This window comes from Engystomops pustulosus, chromosome 9 (assembly GCF_040894005.1).
Source record: "Engystomops pustulosus chromosome 9, aEngPut4.maternal, whole genome shotgun sequence".
Taxonomy (NCBI): Eukaryota; Metazoa; Chordata; class Amphibia; order Anura; family Leptodactylidae; genus Engystomops; species Engystomops pustulosus.
This window is the reverse complement of record NC_092419.1, coordinates 6017589-6039691: the sequence shown is the minus strand read 5'-3', so window position 1 is coordinate 6039691 and position 22103 is coordinate 6017589. Positions and strand designations below refer to the sequence as shown.

Below are 22103 nucleotides of genomic sequence, written 5' to 3'. Positions count from 1 at the left end.
GGTAAAAGTTTTGTGAGTACAGGCAGTCCCCGGGTTACGTACAAGATAGGGTCTGTAAGTTTGTTCTTAAGATGAATTTGTATGTAAGTCGGAACCATATACTTTGTAACTCCAGACATTGTAACTCCAGACAAATTTTTGGTACCAGGTATACGACAAAGGGTTAATCGACATCCTAAAAGATTGGGTAAACACTTGGCATAGGGAATGTATCAGTCCTGGTGGGCTAGTGCTATATAAATGAGTTAGAACAATAGAAGTTGATCATCACTTAATGGATAGTCTTGATTTGGGATGGTAAAATCGGCCGATGTGACCAATGGATTGGCCCATTTTTTCACATTTTAAGTAATTAAAAAAAAAAGTTAAATATTGGAAAAAGCTTCAATTATTGCCCCCTACACTATAAGTGTGGGGTCTACCCATGCAGAGTTTACAGACAAGTCCCCCAGGTTACGTACAGGATTAGGTTCTGTAGGTTTGTTCTTAAGTTGAATTTGTATGTAAGTCGGAACCGTATACTTTATCATTGTAACCACGGACAACATTTTTTTGGTCTCTGTGACAATTGGATTTTCAAAATATTGGATTGTGATAAGAACCAGGATTTACAATAAATCTTGCAGACGCCTGTGATAACTGTTATAGTGGTTTATTGTGGACTAAGGATAAAGTAGAAGTAGAAGTCCGTTTGTAACTAGGGGTCGTCTGTAAGTCGGGTGTTCTTAAGTAAGAGACCACCTGTATATGCTCAGTCATCACTAGGTCCTACGCATGTCTACACTAATCCTAGAACATGAATTTCGGACACATAATTTGGCATATTTGGTCACTAAATGAGTGGATGATGCAGGGCACGGCCTCCCGGCGGAGGTGGTAGCATCAGGCTGGATACTTACGAGGGTGACGGGTGCTTGTCCTGGGGAGCTGAGGGCATATCGAGCCAGGATAATTCCACGTAATCCATGTGCAGGGGAGATGGAGGATACTCTCTGGACAGACAAGACCCCAAGCTGTGAAGTGTCTCCAGCGGAGTGAGGTGGGAGATCCGGACCACTCACCCCCCCCCCCCTCCTCCCTCCTCTCTTTGGATTTGCATAGACGCTGTAGAGGGGGGAGATGGGACACATAATTGCCGGCTCACAGACCGGCGTCTATAGGGAAATATTAACCAGCTTAGTAGTAATAATAATTACAATGTATAATCAGCCGCATCCCCCTCCTCCCCCGTGTGCAGGACGCTTTATGCTAAAATTTTACTGTCACTTATAATCCCGTCACTCAGCGCAATCCAGACTTACAAACTGTCATGTAACTGGGGTGCAGGCATCTGGCGGATACACTGTGGAATTTCTCCGAAACCGTATGACAGTTTCAGCAAAAGTGGATACATTATTGCCAAATGTCATCCACATCCGGGCACCAAAAAGAGTAAAACGACAAATCGCTGAAGCCGTCTCCGGATCATACATTTTTTTTTTGCACGTTTTCAGCATGGAAGTCACTCGCGTCAATAAAAACCTGCGCCAAATCCATGACATATTCCACGTGGCGCCGCGCGTGGTCCCGTGTGGAGCAATCCGTGCACAACACATTTATCAAGAGTTTGTGCCAAAATCTGGTGCAACAGGAAATACAGAGTTAGACTAAGTGTTCTTAGCACCTATTCACACATTTGTTTTTTTGGAAAATAACGGATTTGTGAATAAGCCCTAAGGCTACCTGCGCGCGCTGTGAAAATCGGTCTTTAACGTTCATGTTTTCATGGCCGATTTGCATCAGTCGAGCCTCCGTTTTATACGGATTCTCCTGAACTATGGTCTATGATTGCTCCATGAAGAATGGGTCTGATCTGGATACACACTACTTTTTCAACGGAATAGACGCACGATCCGGTAAAATAGCGCACGCAGGAACTGTTCCATTAAAAAGCATTGCCTTTAGCGCAGCGACATGCCCTTCGTTCAAAAACTGCGCACCACACGCCAAATATTCGCTGTCATGTGAATCTCCCCATAAACTACCAAACAATAGGAGGAATCCGGAGACCGTGGTGGATAAAATCTATAATATTTATTTATACTTCATTAAAAAAAAAAAAATCCATAACCATGGAGGAACAACCTCTGACGCTTTACTTATGACGGGTTGCAGAAGCCCATGACACCTGCAGTCCCATGGGTTGGTTTGGATGCATTTCAAAAAACAATATGTGACTTGTCTGTGCTGCAGACTCCTCAGCTCTCAGCCCCCACCATCTATCTATCTATCTATCTATCTATCTATCTATCTATCTCCTATCTATCTATCTATCTATCTATCTATCTCCTATCTATCTTTCTATCTATCTATCTATCTCCTATCTATCTTTCTATCTATCTCCTATCTATCTATCTATCTATCTATCTATCTCCTATCTATCTATCTATCTATCTATCTATCTCATATCTATCTATCTCATATCTATCTATCTCATATCTATCTATCTATCTCATATCTATCTATCTCATATCTATCTATCTCATATCTATCTATCTCATATCTATCTATCTCATATCTATCTATCTCATATCTATCTATCTATCTATCTATCTCTTATCTATCTCATATCTATCTATCTATCTATCTATCTATCTATCTATCTCTTATCTATCTCATATCTATCTATCTATCTCCTATCTATCTATCTATCTCCTATCTATCTATCTATCTATCTCATATCTATCTATCTCATATCTATCTATCTCATATCTATCTATCTATCTATCTCCTATCTATCTATCTATCTATCTCATATCTATCTATCTATCTCATATCTATCTATCTCATATCTATCTATCTATCTCATATCTATCTATCTATCTATCTATCTATCTATCTATTGATCTATGTATCTATGGCAGAGCTTCGTACATTATTTGGCAGCTCCAGGCAGTATTCATCCTCTATGATTATGATGGAGGTTCAGTCTCATCCCTTCCAGCATTTTAATCTTTTTAGACTTATTAAATGATGATTTAAGATTTCTTTCTGTCTCTATCAGTCCGGGTTAAACTGAACGTCGTCATGTCTCACTCCTGTCACTGTGGCAATCAGGGCGGCCACTAAGAACTTTGGGGCCCTAACTGGTAAATTTTGTGGGCCCCCAAAGCCCCCACAGAATGAAAATCCGGCCCTGTGTGCACAGTGAGTTCCCGACACTTGAAAAGGGAGGAGCATTTTCTGTGAATAGGGGCCCCTTCTCCTCCCTTGGCCCCCTGGAACACCATCACACTGATGGTGAATTCCTCACCGTTTTCTAGATCTCTGCTTGCTTTGCTTCTATAGAAAGCTTCTTAGTTTACTTCCAATGGATGGAATCTGTCCATGTGATGTGATGGAGGTGCACGGAGCCGTTATTATCACACAAATCCTATTACTCTCTGTGATAATAACGAACTTGTGCGCCTCCATCACATCACATGGACAGATTCTATCTACTGGCAGTAAAAATAGAACCGTTCTATAGCAGGACAGCAAGCAGAGATCTAGAAAACCAGGAGTTATTGATACAGAAAGTATATTAGAACATTGTATAACTTTGTGACTTTACGTTTACATGGATTATACTGAATACAGAATACATAGATCATATAAAGATTACATTTTATGCTACAAAAATTCAAAGACGGCAAATCTAATACAAAATATACAAATGTAATTAAAAAAAAAAAAATTTCCCCCCATTAATAAAATACATTGTAACAAGACAAGATCCGGACCCTCTGTAGATGGTAACACATGGAATAGATGGTCGTTTATTGTAAGCACCTGCCCTCTTGTGGCCAAACCCAATCACTGCAACATTTTCACATTTTAGCTTTACAATTACATTTTCAGGACAAAATAGCAAAAAAAAAATGTTTCCAGTAAAATCCTATAACTACAGATAAGTGAATGGGGTCCATCTGATTGTTTTTATTTCTCACTTTTTCTAAGATCAGGCAGGATTAATCCTATGTGCATTTGATTGAATATATACGGAACATGTATCACTTACAATACAGAAAGTTACAAAAGTTTTGAAAACTAAGTGAGTAATTGAAAGGTCAAACTAGTCCACCCCAACAAATTTTGGGACTCTCCATGACATTTGTTGGGTGTTGGGAACTGCTGCAAATAAAAAAAAAAAAACAAAACAAAACCTATAAAGTAAATCCATATGTTTATGGGATCTAAATTTAATAATAAATTCACAATTACGTTTCTTTATAAAAAATTTTTACATAAATTGTCCATTAATACATAAAGTTATATGGAAATTTTACATTTTTATATAAAATGATATGGAATTTTTTAAATATAAAGTTATATGGAAATTTTACATTTTTATATGGAATTTTTTTTTTATTTATTCTTTTAGATAATATTAAATGGAAATTTTACATTTTTATATAAAATTATATGGAAAATGTATTTATTTTTAAATACAGGCGGTCCCCTACTTAAGAACACTCGACTTACATACGACCCATAGTTACAAACGGACCTCTGGATATTGGTAATTTATTGTGCTTTAGTCCTAGGCTACAATAATCAGCTGTAACAATTATCACAGGCGTCTGTAATGAAGCTTTAGTGTTACTCCTGGTTCTTATAACAACGTAACATTTTTAAAATCCAATTGTCACAGAGACCAAAAAAGTTCTGGCTGGGGTTAGAATGATAAAATATACAGTTTCGACTTACATACAAACTCAACTTAAGAACAAACCTACAGTCCCTATCTTGTATGTAACCCGGGGACTGCCTGTATAATATTATATGGGAATTTTATATTTTTATATAAAATTATATGGAAATGTAACAGTCACATTTAACATTATGTAAATGTAAAATTTCTATACATTTTACGCAAATTTTACATTTATAAATAAAATTGTACAGTCATATACAAATTTTTACAGAAATTAGACGTATATTACAATAAAAAAAAAAATCCCATAAAATATTTTTCAAAGGTAAAAATATAAGTGACAATAATAGACCAAAAATGTATTTTAATGTCGCTGGAAAAAAAAATAATAACTTTAAAAGTATAAAATCTTAAAGACCAGTAAAAAATTAAATTGAATATAAAAATGTCAATAATGTACAGAAATTGACCGTTTGTCTTTTTTTTTTTTTTTTTTTTTAAACAAACGGTCAATTTCTGTACATTATTGACATTTTTATATTCAATTTGATTTTTTACTGGTCTTTAAGATTTTATACTTTTAAAGTTTTTTTTTTTTTTTTTTTTAAACTAACTAAAATAAATCATATATAAAATAATAAAATGTATTTTATAAAACAATATTATAAAATCACCAAAAATTTTTGTAATATATTCACAGAAAATATAATATCTAATAATATCTAATTAATATAATATAATATTAATATAATAATAAAAGACTTATTAATATAATATATATATATCTTTTTTTTTTTTTCATATTAAAGTTTTGTCTTCAATATGATTTTTCGTTGCTTTAGGGACAAAACTTATATAATAAAATTTTAAAAATAATAATTTCCCGCATTATTACAGAATATATATATATATGGAATAAATATTGAGATAAACTTACATGGTCATCCTGTGGAGGTTGTGGAGTAATGAGATGACCGGTTGGGTGAAGCTCTGGAAGAATTCGGCTGCCGGTAGTGATGGGCGCAGGAAGGTGCTAATCCAATTACACTAGATTAACCCAGAAGCACGGCCAAGATTTCCTGCGGACCACAGTGGGACCATCACATCCAGGGCCACCCTGAGGTTAGGTCCATCACTGGGGTCCTACTAGTCTCATGTCTGACCATGGGGCCGGTGCCTCCCTCTTGGATTTGGGGCTTGTATCTGGTGAAAGTTTCAGCCTGGATATTGTGCTGCAGGTCAGTGGGGTGAGATGTTAATTCAGGAAGGGATAATCCTGGAGATTACAGTTACCTGTGGAGACCGGGGGCCGGGGGGGGGGAGCTTTGTGCTGAGCCAGCCGCCCCCACACCCCCTGCACCGTATCACCGTATCCTGCTCAGTCGTTATAACACCGCGGTATATGGCGCTGACATATCGGGGCCAATTTACTAATAGCGTCTGAAAAACGGATCAAAGCGGATGATACATTTGTCGCAACAATTGTCTAATGTTACAATATGTTTTGGCTCGGTTTCCACCAAGAAAATGCAACAATTTTGGTGCGTTGTCCCATTTTTGGTGCAGTTTAGGCCACACCCACTTTACAGAAACTGGCAAAACTGTCCTCAAAGAAGGATTGGGGGTGGAATCTATTTTTGTTTTCTTAAATTCTAAATAATCTGCTGCACCGGGACCCGAACCCCCGTCCGCCATGTGGCTTCCTGCGCTTTTTCTGTGTTTCGTTCTGTACTTTCCATAAACCTATTGAACGGTAAAAAATCTGCTGCACATTAATAGAAGAAGTTCTGCAGGAAACAAACAAGTTCTAAGAGCCATAATTAATGTTTTTGTGTTTGGGTTCACCAATGCATCTAGTGGCGAGCTTGTTTTTTGCAGGGAGAGCTGAACTTTGTATTCATATTATGACATTTTGTGTCTGTGAAGATCAGGGATAAATCCAGGAGGAGCGTGATGGGGGTCACAGTATTTAGATTTAACCCATGAGCTACTGGGGTCACCCCTTAGAATCGATGGGTGTCGATTATGACCAACTTTGTACCAAATAAATGATGAGGCCCCTCCTCATATACTAGGTGCACCCTACACAGGGATCAGGGGTCATCAAAACCAACAGGAAATGACCCGGTCTTGGTAAATGCCCACATATATGTCTTCAGCCTAAGGCAGTGGTGGAGAACCTATGGGTGCCAGTGGTGGCACTCGGAGCCTCTGCTGTGGGCACCCAGGTCCTCACCCCATCACAGAGCTCAGGAGACAGGACACAAGGCCTCTCCCTGGAGTCCTCAGGAGCCCAGAACTTTCCACATGATGTTCTGTATTTATCATCCTTCTTTCATCGTATAGGTGTCCTCCTGGCGCTTATATGATTAAAGGGGATGTTCCCATTTCATAAATTTAATGTTATTGTTTGTATTATAAAAAGTTCTACAGTTTCCCAATATACTTTCTGTAACAATTCCTCACAGACTTCTACATCTCTGCTTGCTGTCCTTCTATAGAAGCTTCTATGTTTACTTCTAGTGGACATAAACCTGACCATGGTCACACAGGTGCATGGCTCGTTATATCCCTGGTCATGTGATGTCCCACAGGTGCACGGCTCATTATATCCCTGATCATGTGATGTCACACAGGTGCACGGCTCGTTATATCCCCAGTCATGTGATGTCACACAGGTGCACGGCTCATTATATCCCCGGTCATGTGATGTCACACAGGTGCACGGCTCATTATATCCCCGGTCATGTGATGTCACACAGGTGCACGGCTCATTATATCCCCGGTCATGTGATGTCACACAGGTGCACGGCTCATTATATCCCTGGTCATGTGATGTCACACAGGTGCACGGCTCGTTATATCCATGGTCATGTGATGTCACACAGGTGCACGGCTCGTTATATCCATGGTCATGTGATGTCACACAGGTGCACGGCTCGTTATATCCCTGGTCATGTGATGTCACACAGGTCCACTGCTCGTTATATCCCTGGATATGTGATGTCACACAGGTGCACGGCTCGTTATATCCCTGGTCATGTGATGTCACACAGGTGCACGGCTCATTATATCTCTGGTCATGTGATGTCACACAGGTGCACGGCTCATTATATCCATGGTCATGTGATGTCACACAGGTGCACGGCTCATTATATCTCTGGTCATGTGATGTCACACAGGTGCACGGCTCGTTATATCTCTGGTCATGTGATGTCACACAGGTGCACGGCTCGTTATATCTCTGGTCATGTGATGTCACACAGGTGCACGGCTCGTTATATCTCTGGTCATGTGATGTCACACAGGTGCACGGCTCGTTATATCCCTGGTCATGTGATGTCACACAGGTGCACGGCTCGTTATATCCCTGGTCATGTGATGTCACACAGGTGCACGGCTCGTTATATCCCTGGTCATGTGATGTCACACAGGTACAGGGCTCGTTATATCCCTGGTCATGTGATGTCACACAGGTGCATGGCTCATTATATCCCTGGTCATATGATGTCACACAGGTGCACGGCTTGTTATATCCCTGTGCATGTGATGTCACACAGGTGCACAGCTCATTGTATCCCTGGTCATGTGATGTCACACAGGTGCACGGCTCATTGTATCCCTGGTCATGTGATGTCACACAGGTGCACGGCTCATTAGTATCATAGAGAGTAATCAGAGCTGTGGGTTTTAATGAGCCATGCACCTGTGTGACATCACATGACCAGGGATATAGCGAGCCATGCACCTGTGTGACATCACATGACCAGGAATATAATTAGCCATGCACCTGTGTGACATCACATGACCAGGGATATAACGAGCTGTGCACCTGTGTGACATCACATGACCAGGGATATAGCGAGCCGTGCACCTGTGTGACATCACATGACCAGGAATATAATTAGCCATGCACCTGTGTGACATCACATGACCAGGGATATAACGAGCTGTGCACCTGTGTGACATCACATGACCAGGGATATAGCGAGCCATGCACCTGTGTGACATCACATGACCAGGGATATAACGAGCCGTGCACCTGTGTGACATCACATGACAAGGGATATAATTAGCCGTGCACCTGTGTGATATCACATGACCGGGGATATAACGAGCCGTGCACCTGTGTGACATCACATGACAAGGGATATAATTAGCCGTGCACCTGTGTGACATCACATGACCGGGGATATAACGAGCCGTGCACCTGTGTGACATCACATGACCAGGGATATAACGAGCCATGCACCTGTGTGACATCACATGACAAGGGATATAACGATATAAGGGATATATCTGTGAGGAATCGATACAGAAAATATATTGGCCGAAATGGGAAAATCCCTTTAAATCTGAGGCAGCAAAGTTAAAAGCAAGTTGCTGCTTGAGTTGCAGGTTTTGGTTGGAGTTTGGGCCGTACAAGGTTCTCCTCATTACCGGCCTTGGGGCTTGTTTTTTTGGGTAAGATCTGCATTTATTTATTTTGTAGTTTCCTTCCCATCAACCGTTTTCATGAATACCCCATATTGTTCTTTTATTGTTTGCGTCTGCAGATTGTGGCGCAGAGTCTTATATATAAGAGACTCGTGTTCAATGAATTTGATGAATAGTTCAAACTTATATTTAAATAATTTTGTGAAATGAAATCTGTAATAGTCGCCGGTCACATTTCCACATATTGTTGTGTATGAGTGGCCCCCGGTCCTTATACTATGCAGATCATCGCCCTGCGAGTCTCGGGGGTCTTTATACTATGCAGATCATCGCCCTGCGAGTCTCCGGGGTCTTTATACTGTGCAGATCATTGCCCTGCGAGTCTCGGGGGTCTTTATACTGTGCAGATCATCGCCCTGCGAGTCTCGGGGGTCTTTATACTGTGCAGATCATCGCCCTGCGAGTCTCGGGGGTCTTTATACTGTGCAGATCATCGCCCTGCGAGTCTCGGGGGTCCTTATACTGTGCAGATCATCGCCCTGCGAGTCTCGGGGGTCTTTATACTGTGCAGATCATCGCCCTGCGAGTCTCGGGGGTCTTTATACTGTGCAGATCATCGCCCTGCGAGTCTCCGGGGTCTTTATACTGTGCAGATCATCGCTCCCGGGGGTCTTTATACTGTGCAGATCATCGCTCCCGGGGGTCTTTATACTGTGCAGATCATCGCTCCCGGGGGTCTTTATACTGTGCAGATCATCGCTCCCGGGGGTCTTTATACTGTGCAGATCATCGCTCCCGGGGGTCTTTATACTGTGCAGATCATCGCTCCCGGGGGTCTTTATACTGTGCAGATCATCGCTCCCGGGGGTCTTTATACTGTGCAGATCATCGCTCCCGGGGTCTCCATAGTCCTGAGATACAGAGGCCACAATCCGGCAGATTACAGTCTCGCTTGCAGAGTGACATATGGTGACACAAAATCCCTTCTATCTTGTTAAAGGATGTACCTGTATAACAGTCATGTGACCACCGCGAGCCGCGCACATCCCCATCTCCTGCCCTAGTGGCCTATTTCTTATACAGAGACATTTATCCTCGTCCCCTTTATAATCATTTTATTATCATTATTTTGTATTGTATAATCCTCCAGATTATGGAGAGCACAGAGTCTTCACATTGGAGGGAGGTGTAATACCAGACACAGCCCATACACAAGGGGGGCGCTAGACCTGTTATTAGTAGCATTTATTTACCGGAGAGGATTCAATGCTGCGGCACAACCCCAGGAAAGTCAGGACCCGGAGGTCCAGATGCAGAGACGACCAATAGTGGTTTCTTTTACTTACCAGGGGACGGACCTGGGTCCAGTCTAGTGAGTGGTGGCGTCTCAGTGACCCAGATAATCACCGGTACCATAGTATACACCAGGGGATTCACTACTACGGTATAGAAGGGGTTATCCTAAGGTCAGAAAAATGGCCGCTTTCTTACAAAAACAGCGCCACCCCTGACAGTGGTTTGTGCTGGTATTACAACTCAGCTGTATAGAGATGATTGGAGAGGAGCTGCAATACCAGCACAAACCACGGTCAGGTGTGGCGCTGTGATTGGAGGGGTTTTCATTCTCCAGACAACTGCTTTAAGTAAAATTCAGATACGTTGCATTATGTTTTTAATTTTTAGTTTTTTCAGATGCAAGTCCCAGCACAAGACACACATGTCCCCGAGTATAAGGGATCGGCCCGATCTTACAGCCCCCCATGGATTGGTGGAGGCTCCGCTGCACAGCAGGGAATAATAATGTATAAGACAGGAGCACAAAGTGTCTCGGGGTCATCAGGGTCAAGGTGAGTGAAGCGGGATCCCGTATCCCAATATATCTCAGCTCGTCAGAATATGCAAAGTACCCGGGAAGAAGGGGGGGGGGGGGGGGGATGAGCCGAGATTACACCCGGATCAGTTTAACAAGATGCAGCGGATCAGCTGAGAGTTTATCTTAGGTGATCAGTATATAGGCCGCCCCCTCCCTCCGTGTATATATATATAGTATATAGGCTGGGTCCCCCACCCTCCATATATAGTATATAGGGCCCCACCTCCGTATATAGTATATAGGGCCCCACCTCTGTATATAGCATATAGGCCGGGCCCCCAACCTCCGTATATAGGGCCCCACCTCTGTATATAGCATATAGGCCGGGCACCCCACACCTCTGTATATCGTATATAGGCCGGATCCCGCCCCCCCCCCACCTCCGTATAAAGTGTATAGGCCAAGTACCCCCACCTCCGTATATAGGCTGGGACCCCCACTTCATATATAGTATAAAGACCCCCACCCACCTCTGTATATAGCATATAGGACGCCCCCCACCTCTGTATAAAGTATATAGACACCCAACCTCCGTATATAGGCCTCCAACCCACCTCCATATATAGTATATAGGCCTGGCTCCCCACCACCACCTCTGTATATAGGCCGGGTCCCCCTCCTCTGCATACAGTATATAGGCCCCCACCCACCTCTGAGTCAGGAGATAAATAAATACCATCATAATCACACGTTCTAATAAAATATTTAATTACAAAAGACAAATCACTGCGTCCATTACCTGAGAGTAATAAATACGGTGGCAGTGACTTCTGTCCTTCATCGCAGTGTAAAACAAGTCCCACAAAACCTGTGCAAGCTACAAATGGCTGAACGTCTCCTCCATAACCTGGGGGGGGGGGGATTGGGGGTCTGAGCTCCCCAGGCGGCACAAAAAACGCACAGCGATGACGATTTTATACGGATTTCCTCCCCAAGCGTTTGAAGACGCTGACGTTCCCGGTGTGGTCCATCTGGGCGCTGCGGTTGTCACTGGAGCTGGTGACGCTGGCGCTGCCCACAGTCCTCTTTATGGTGAATGACGGCCGGAATCCCCCCAGCGGCGTCTTACTGCTGCTGACTCTGCTGTCCTGAGCCACCACCTGCTGCTTCCCCAGACGCTGCGCCATCGCCGCCGATGGCTTCTTCCTCTTCCTTTCTTCCTCCGTGTTCCCCCGCGGGGCAGCGCCTAACCTCTGTGCCAGGGTGATCTTAGCGGGGGCACTAGCGGGGGGCTTAGCCAGTCTCTTGATGGTGGTGATGGGCGGCTTCTGCCCTGAACTGGTTGCTTTCGCCTTGATGATGATCCCTGGGGTGAGTTTCTCTCGGGTGACTGTGAGGCTTCTTTTCTTTAGGACGCCCGCATACTGCAGGACGCTGCTATCCTCATCACTATCCGCCGATTTACCTCCGTCATGGGCGTCCCCTAAGCGGCTGAACACTCCTGTGGGCTGGAAGGGAAAGGGGATTAGTACGGAGGGAGTGTAAACCACAATCACATGTAGAGGCCGATATGCTCCTCGCTCACCTTTGCTCCCGTCGTGGTGTCCGCTTTACTTTCTGCCCCCAGTCTGTCGAATACAGAGGTTCTGATCGTTCCTGTGTGGGTCAAGAGAGGAGGTGATATGTTAGTTCTGATATTCATTCTATATCATCCCTGTATGTGAATAACCCCCACAAGCTACAAGGGAGCCCCAGTGATGAGGGGTCCCATAGCCCAGGCCCAGTGTGCGCCCCCTGCTGCTCCATATAGAAAACAAATGGAGAGTCCGGGGCCATGTATAACCTGCTGCTTCATTCATTAGTGAAACAAAACAACATTTGTCAGGATCAGAGGAGAAAGACCCCCATCCTGTGCATAAGGGACAACCCCTGTAAGATACAACCATCCCCCCCACCCCTCGGACAACCCCTGTAAGATACAACCATGCACCCACCCTTTGCAGCCTGTTCCTCCAGGATCTTCTTAGTCCTTGGGGTGGTCCCCTTGGGCATATTAATGATGTACTTTCCTTCCATCTCGGCTGTGACCCTGCGACGTTTTACTGGAACCTCAGCGCCAGCAGCGTCCTCTACTGGTGAAGACGAGGCTGCAACATGACAAACAGGTTATACAGGTTATAGGTGGAAGCGGATCGGACGGGTCAGAAAACAATATCATCTGCAGCGCTTAGGGTTTAACAGATTACGATTCTTATTTAGGGGATGATTCAAGATGTTATTAGCACAGAGCAATGATCCTCCTGCCCCCCACATTATGCTCATAGACCCCAATTATAAAGAGTGAAACTCTGTCCAGGTCAACCGGATCAGGGCCGCACTCTGCTGAACTCAGTGCATTGAGGTTTTGAGCCGGGTTTCGGCTGTGACATCGGCCGTGTATAACAGAACTAAGGTTACACTATGCAAATTGTGTTGTCCTATCTGCAAACACTACAACCCTCAGCATGTCCCCAGCAGTCACATGAAGCAGTAATATTACACCTAATTGTTCCGCGAGTCACAAGCCCCTATTTTTTATGGAAAGAGTAAGAGACGGATCGTTTAGATGATCTATTCCTAAACCATAGGGAACAGGAGAGAAAAATAAAGGACAGATATGATCAGTACCTGCTTGAGATTTCTTCAGAGCCACTTTATTGGACACCGTGACGGAGATCTTGGATGTGGTGGTCTCGGGCCTGCGCACCGGCGTGGAGGGAGGGGAGTCCCGGCTGAGGCTATTGGCGATCATTCTGGTGGCGGCTGGGAAGAAAACACAATTATACGGCTTTATGGATGATACGAGATTGGACAGATTGCCGGGGCCATTGAATAATGGGGATCACAGTTGATCCGCTGTAGCAGAGTGTCAGCTCCATGAGGCAGCTCGGACCTCTTCAGTTCAGTTTGGAGTTGATGAGCGCACACATACAACACACTATGCAGGTAAGTTGGCTACTTACGGCTGTTGGCTGTTCTCCTCAGCTCGCTCTGCAGGCTCGTCTGGCTGGGAGCCTCCGTCAGGGCTTTACATATATCCTAATGGAGGAAGAACCACGCACACCCATTAATATCGGAACAGAACTTATCCCTGTACCGTATTTTTCAGGCTATAAGGCGCACCATCAATAAATGCCTGCTTAAACATCTAGGTTCATATATAAGGCACACCTGATTATAAGGATGAATGACCAGCAGGTGGCAGACCTGTGCACAGTGCAAGGCAGCTGTTGTCTGTAAGTGCGGTTCATATATAAGACGCACTTTACTATTTCTGAGAAAATCTAAGGATATTTTGTGTGCCTTATAGTCCAAAAAATATCATATAGTTGATGTAATATCACATCTAATCTACAGGCAGTAAGGTGGACGGTTTGGAGGTGGGGGGGTCCAGACTCCCAATTAGGATGGAAAGCTATGATATAACAGATTAACCCCCGCTAAGCTGAGAAATACTGAAATTCATGGCTTTATTATAGGAGTGTAGATTCCTGTTTGTATGGTTCTCACTCCAGACATACCTGTCTGTGGACCACTTTGGCGTGTTTCAGAATGGCGATGACGTCTCCCACTGCGGTTATGCCCAGCTCATTAATAATCTCCTTATTCAGATCCATCAGCATCGACTTCTGGATCCTGAGGGGGGAAGGGAACAAGTTGCAGGTCAGAAATGTGAAACTTCTCACTGTATCTGTATCTATGTTACACTATATATATATATATATACATCATTACACGATTTCTTTTACTTATTGATATTTTACGACATAACTCGTTTCTCTGCTGCCAATAAAAGGATCAGAGGACAAAGTTTCCACTGTAATTACTATGGGGCAGAAGTTCTCCGACCTGTATTACATATCATACGTTACATAGTGTGTGCACTGCTCTAGGAGAGCCACAATGTACTGATAGGGGTTAGAGGGGATTCAGCCCCCACCTATATATTATCTCCTGGTACCACTACTCTGTAGACAATGAAAATACTGGATCAGTGAGTAGATGGCGGGTAGTGGCTTATAAACTAGAATTAGCATATTTCCATATAGACGCAATGACGCAGCAGCCGGATCTGTATGTGGACACTGACTAATACTGCGACACCAGGATTCAGTGCAGAGGAATGGAAGAAGTAATAGGACCCCTTTGTGTCTGTGATCCAACGAGGCTCCAGGACCCGAGCAAACGATGCAAGATATTTCCAATACCCATTGATAGGACACCACACGTCGCACATTGGACAGGGGATATATTATATTAACGTGTCCATATTAAAGATTGGCGCAGGACAAGGCGGTCACAATCTGTGGGGGAAATCTTAGCGCAGATTTTCCGGCACAATTCCGTGTGACGTGACCCTTCAGAGGGTTTTCCCGAGACATTTGAGTCCTAATGATTTATTATTAGCACACACAGCAAACACCAGAGGAGCAAGAGGTTCTGCAGCAGATGCAGCAGGTGACGTAGTCTTGCTATAGAGATGATCTGCAGCAGCAGCTGCTCGCGCCCGGTGTCACCCTGTGTTTGCTATGGTGCAGGCAGCCCCCGTCCTCTCACCTGTTGTCCACAAACGTCACTGCGTAGTTGACAGCCGGCCCGGCGGGGATCCCTGCATCTTTGAAGAATGCGATCCATTCAGAAGTGGCTGAAAAGGAAAAAAAGGAACGGACGTCTTTACTTATAACCAAAGCGATGAAGAATATCAGGCGACAAGATATCAGCGGGGAATGTATAAATACAATAGGCGACATCTTACCCATTGTTACAGACGCCATGACGGGAGCCTCAGCGATGACCGACAGCTGCAAGGAGAACACAGAGGGTTAATCTCTACCTGGGAAGGGGCAGGCGGGAGATGAAAGGAAGACGGATATAATAACTGTGTACACGAGGGGACACAGCACGGGGTGAGCGGCCGCCCCTCCCCCCACACAGGCAGCTGGGAGCCACAAATAGCCCCGGACTCATCACAGGGCCTGTTCGCTATTTATGGCCCGGAATGTGGGGTCTTCACCAGCTCCGGTATACACTCTATAGAGCGCTCTGCCCCTCCGCCAGCATATCCCAGGATTAGGTGTTGTGTAAAAGTGTTACCCAGCTTTCCCAGGTAATGATTCTAGAACGACTTGGCCCACAGCCGCCTACATGGAATGCTATATGCTAAGAATGAGGGTGTGCACACAGGACCGGCTGCAGGTCCTGCATCTACCCCACCCGCCGGTATTGTCAGGGGGAAGAATACTGAACACTACACAAACCTGGGACTAATACAACAAGTCACCGACAGATATACAACACCCACAGGCCCCACACAGCTGCCATTACATGGAGTTCTCCTTGAAGAGAAGCCGAAATTCTGTACATTTTTGGACCCGATGACCCGTAATAATATTTTTCACTCTGTGACCAAATATCAATGAGCGCCGACCAGGATTTCCCAGGAGATATATATATATATATACACACACGGCAGTGCATGTATTCATTGTACAGAGGAGTATATGGTATAAAGGGGCTTATATCCACATACATATGTAAAGTGAAGTGTAGAAGTACATATATATGGTGATGTATACCGTATGCAGGTGTATTCATGTACATGTGTATAGAAGTGTATACAGTGAGGTGCAATGCATATCTATAGGGGTGTATACAGTATACACCCCTATACATATGCACTGCCCCTCACTGTATACACCCCTATACATATGCACTGCCCCTCACTGTATACACCCCTATACATATGCACTGCACCGCACTGTATACGCCCCTATACATATGCACTGCACCGCACTGTATACGCCCCTATACATATGCACTGCACCTCACTGTATACGCCCCTATACATATGCACTGCACCTCACTGTATACGCCCCTATACATATGCACTGCACCTCACTGTATACGCCCCTATACATATGCACTGCACCTCACTGTATACGCCCCTATACATATGCACTGCACCTCACTGTATACGCCCCTATACATATGCACTGCACCTCACTGTATACGCCCCTATACATATGCACTGCACATCCCTGTATACACCCCTATACATATGCACTGCACATCCCTGTATACACCCCTATACATATGCACTGTACCTCACTGTATACACCCCTACACATATGCACTGTACCTCACTGTATACACCCCTATACATATGTACTGCACCTCACTGTATACACCCCTATACATATGCACTGCCCCTCACTGTATACACCCCTATACATATGCACTGCACCTCACTGTATACACCCCTACACATATGCACTGTACCTTGCTGTATACACCCCTATACATATGCACTGCACATCCCTGTATACACCCCTATACATATGCACTGCACATCCCTGTATACACCCCTATACATATGCACTGCCCCTCACTGTATACACCCCTATACATATGCACTGCACCTCACTGTATACACCCCTATACATATGCACTGCCCCTCTCTGTATACACCCCTATACATATGCACTGCACCTCACTGTATACACCCCTACACATATGCACTGTACCTTGCTGTATACACCCCTATACATATGTACTGTACCTTGCTGTATACACCCCTATACATATGTACTGTACCTTGCTGTATACACCCCTATACATATGTACTGTACCTTGCTGTATACACCCCTATACATATGTACTGTACCTTGCTGTATACACCCCTATACATATGTACTGTACCTTGCTGTATACACCTCTATACATATGTACTGTACCTTGCTGTATACACCTCTATACATATGTACTGTACCTTGCTGTATACACCCCTATACATATGTACTGTACCTTGCTGTATACACCCCTATACATATGTACTGTACCTTGCTGTATACACCTCTATACATATGTACTGTACCTTGCTGTATACACCTCTATACATATGTACTGTACCTTGCTGTATACACCTCTATACATATGTACTGTACCTTGCTGTATACACCTCTATACATATGTACTGTACCTTGCTGTATACACCCCTATACATATGTACTGTACCTTGCTGTATACACCTCTACACATATGTACTGTACCTTGCTGTATACACCTCTATACATATGTACTGTACCTTGCTGTATACACCCCTATACATATGTACTGCACCTCCCTGTATACACCTCTATACATATGTACCGTACCTTGCTGTATACACCCCTACACATATGTACTGTACCTTGCTGTATACACCTCTATACATATGCACTGCCCCTCTGTATACACCTCTATACATATGCACTGCACCTCCCTGTATACACCCCTACACATATGCACCGCACCTCCCTGTATACACCCCTATACATATGCACTGTACCTCACTGTATACACCCCTATACATATGTACTGCACCTCACTGTATACACCCCTATACATATGCACTGCACCTCACTGTATACACCCCTATACATATGCACTGCCCCTCTCTGTATACACCCCTATACATATGCACTGCACCTCACTGTATACACCCCTACACATATGCACTGTACCTTGCTGTATACACCCCTACACATATGTACTGTACCTTGCTGTATACACCTCTATACATATGTACTGTACCTTGCTGTATACACCCCTATACATATGTACTGTACCTTGCTGTATACACCCCTATACATATGTACTGTACCTTGCTGTATACACCCCTATACATATGTACTGTACCTTGCTGTATACACCTCTATACATATGTACTGTACCTTGCTGTATACACCTCTATACATATGTACTGTACCTTGCTGTATACACCCCTATACATATGTACTGTACCTTGCTGTATACACCCCTATACATATGTACTGTACCTTGCTGTATACACCTCTATACATATGTACTGTACCTTGCTGTATACACCTCTATACATATGTACTGTACCTTGCTGTATACACCTCTATACATATGTACTGTACCTTGCTGTATACACCTCTATACATATGTACTGTACCTTGCTGTATACACCCCTATACATATGTACTGTACCTTGCTGTATACATCTCTACACATATGTACTGTACCTTGCTGTATACACCTCTATACATATGTACTGTACCTTGCTGTATACACCCCTATACATATGTACTGCACCTCCCTGTATACACCTCTATACATATGTACTGTACCTTGCTGTATACACCCCTACACATATGTACTGTACCTTGCTGTATACACCTCTATACATATGCACTGCCCCTCCGTATACACCCCTACACATATGCACCGCACCTCCCTGTATACACCCCTACACATATGCACCGCACCTCCCTGTATACACCCCTACACATTTGCACCACACCTCCCTGTATACACCCCTACACATATGCACCGCACCTCCCTGTATACACCCCTACACATATGCACCGCACCTCACTGTATACACCCCTACACATATGCACTGTACCTCACTGTATACACCCCTATACATATGCACTGCACCTCCCTGTATACACCCCTACACATATGCACCGCACCTCACTGTATACACCCCTATACATATGCACTGCACCTCCCTGTATACACCCCTACACATATGCACTGCACCTCCCTGTATACACCTCTACACATATGCACTGCACCTCCCTGTATACACCCCTATACATATGCACCGCACCTCCCTGTATACACCCCTACACATATGCACCGCACCTCCCTGTATACACCCCTACACATATGCACCGCACCTCCCTGTATACACCCCTACACATATACACCGCTCCTCGCTGTCCTGTGGCCGTGCATTGATACATATATACAGTGATGTGACTTTGCTCCAGAAGCAGCATTAAGTGCAAGTTCACACACTACAGATCCATCACACTCCCGGAGAAGCCTTTATACTGCAATAATCGGCAGCTCACCTCTCTGTATTATCACAGCGCCCCCGGCTTCATCCTCCCTCACTGATATCCGTCCCGACCTCATGCATGAATTTACATCACATTACACTCTGCAGTGCCACAGCAGCACAGAGGACACAGCACAGCATGTAATATGTATCAGGTCACTCACCTCTCCCGATCCGCAGCCGCCTCTTCTCTGCCAGACCCCGGGAGCCTCTTCCCGTCAGCATGAACCAGGAACCTACGTCACTTACAACCAGCCAATGGGGCAGCGCGCTGCTCGCACCGAACACGCTCATTGGGCCAGCTTGGCATGTGACCGCCCACTTAAGCCCAGTGCATGTAGGGAGATGTAGTTTTTTTTTTTGGGTGGTGAGGATTATTGTGGTGTAGAGGACGCTGTGTGCGTGATGACGTCACCTGCTGCGTGAGGAAATTCCCGGCGCACGCGCGGGGCCTACACAATTTTGGGCGCCATTTGTAGGTGGGGGGAGGCGGGGGGTGTGATGTACACAGGAGTCTCCTGGAGGTGATTATGCTGGGAGTTGTAGTTCTTAACTGTGTTTATTATTGTTATGTGTAATTTTTGTATATTGTGTTTTATTTTTTAACGTTAATTTTTCTATTTTATATACATATATATCTCTCAGGTTCCAAGAAAATCGAACGCTGTGTGTGTAGGTCACCACTAAAACCGGACTCCAAACGGATCCTTTCCGTGGGATCGGCCGCGCAATCTGCAGCTGCAATGGCCTCTACTTATGGAAAGTGAACGTTGCCTGCGTTTACACGTAGCGTTTACATTGCGTTACAGCAGAGGTGATGACATCACTGTAAACATGTTGCATTTAAACAATACAAGACACACGGGGTCTGGTTACCAATCACATAAGTTTCCCTGGAGACACATGTGATCGGGCCAAGTCCCGCCCCCTGTGCACTCGTGTTGCGTTAGGGTGGTAGCACACGTTGGCGTTTTGAAGCCGTTTTTATGTCCGCTTTTAAGCAGTCTGTTAAAAACCGCAAGCGTTTTTTGATAACATGTCCTTTTTTTTACCATTTTTGCCAGTTTTTTTTTTCCAATGATCAATTAAGAAATTGAGAAAAACTGGCTAAAACGGATGTTTTTAAAAAAATGCAAGCGTTTCTTAACGGACTGCTTAAAAACCGCCTAAAAATGCGTGTGCCACCACCCTTAGGAAACCCAACACGAGTGGAACGTGTGGCCTCACCCTCTGGGTGCAGGGGTCCCCAAGCCCCCCAGGAATTCTGGAAAACCCCCCCCAGGCAATCCAATGTTCACCTTCCATAAGAGCCTGTTTTTTTTATCCACTTTTTACTGTAATTGCGGCAAAATTTACAACTTTTCACCCGTTTTGCAAAGTTCGGCACCACAGAGTTTCACGCTGCTGCCCCTGATTTATCTTAAAAATCCAGATGTGGACGTCTGAAATAAAGACATTTTTTTGTGCAATCAAAGTAAAAAGTTACAGGTTTTTACAGGCGGAGGCAAGGGGCCGCTTCAATGTTTCAGACTGGTGGGACTTTTCAGACAAAAGTTTAAAACTAACAGACTCCCCTGCCCCATATATCAACCACTAAGGTAAATCAGGCAAGCCCAGAACCTTAGGGTACATTCACACAGTGGGCGGGCGTATGCCCCCGGTGCGCTGGAGAGGAGGAGGTGGCCCCTCCATAGAAAACGGCTGCACACATGGAAATGATAGAGCAGGCTCTCTTTCCCGGCGCAGAATGGTGCCACGCATGTGTGACATCGTACCGCCGCCATTGCTGTCTATCTGGATGTATTTACATCCCCACAGACGGGCGTGTGAATGAGCCCTTGGGCTGGGTTCACACGTTGTGTTTTCGTCTCTCCTGTTGTATTGTGTTTCACAATGCAAAATAAACACAACGTGTGACACCGGCCTTACACACAAATCCCCAAAACTAGACGCTTTTACTAGGCTTATAATAAATGTCCCCTGTGGTGCGGCCAATCCAATGAAATGCCATCTGAAAGCAGGAGTAGAAATCCAATTTTAGTGCTGAACGCTACACACGGTGCAATTATTTTGCCCCCCCCCCAACTTAATATATTATAGAAAGATACAAAAAAAGGCTTATTTGCATACAGGGTTTCATCCTGGTGGTAGGTGTCCTTATAGCAGGTGGGTTATTCTGTACATAATGCGCAGGCTTCTAACGGAGAAGTTGTGCAAACGTTTCCTACAGTAGATTCTTTAAGAAGTAACCACAACTTCTGATCACATTTTACCCTTTGACCTCT

At 44.4% G+C, this 22103-nt stretch overlaps 2 protein-coding genes across 3 annotated transcripts in view; both read right to left on the bottom strand.

The window, feature by feature from the left end:
• The window catches only part of LOC140076741 (estrogen-related receptor gamma-like), a 28471-nt gene extending 22559 nt beyond the window's left edge, over window positions 1-5912 (bottom strand). Inside the window, exon 1 of one of the 2 annotated variants that reach the window (XM_072123405.1) lies at window positions 5613-5912. In XM_072123405.1, the coding sequence (XP_071979506.1) occupies window positions 5613-5620 (8 nt within the window). In that variant the 5' untranslated portion in view covers window positions 5621-5912. Of the gene's footprint in view, window positions 1-899; window positions 1045-5612 lie in introns of those variants that run through there. The other variant, XM_072123403.1, reaches the window with a different exon arrangement.
• Window positions 5913-11676: 5764 nt separating this feature from the next.
• On the bottom strand, window positions 11677-20141 carry C9H19orf47 (chromosome 9 C19orf47 homolog). The gene is made up of 9 exons (XM_072123816.1): window positions 19983-20141; window positions 15721-15766; window positions 15522-15609; window positions 14486-14600; window positions 13928-14003; window positions 13593-13727; window positions 12920-13072; window positions 12511-12581; window positions 11677-12433 (listed from the first exon to the last, which is right to left on the bottom strand). Exons 2-9 carry the CDS (start codon window positions 15737-15739, stop codon window positions 11900-11902), a joined length of 1191 nt encoding a protein of 396 aa, XP_071979917.1. The 5' UTR covers window positions 15740-15766; window positions 19983-20141; the 3' UTR covers window positions 11677-11899.
• Window positions 20142-22103: the final 1962 nt, after the last annotated feature.

Excerpts from the sequence above, each read along its gene's own strand:
- C9H19orf47 (XM_072123816.1), bottom strand. Across the intron at positions 13,728-13,927 it reads GAGGAGAACAGCCAACAGCC|CCGCCACCAGAATGATCGCC; the intron begins GTAAGTAGCCAA and ends TTTTCTTCCCAG. Across the intron at positions 12,582-12,919 it reads GGAGGAACAGGCTGCAAAGG|GAACGATCAGAACCTCTGTA; the intron begins GTGGGTGCATGG and ends TGACCCACACAG.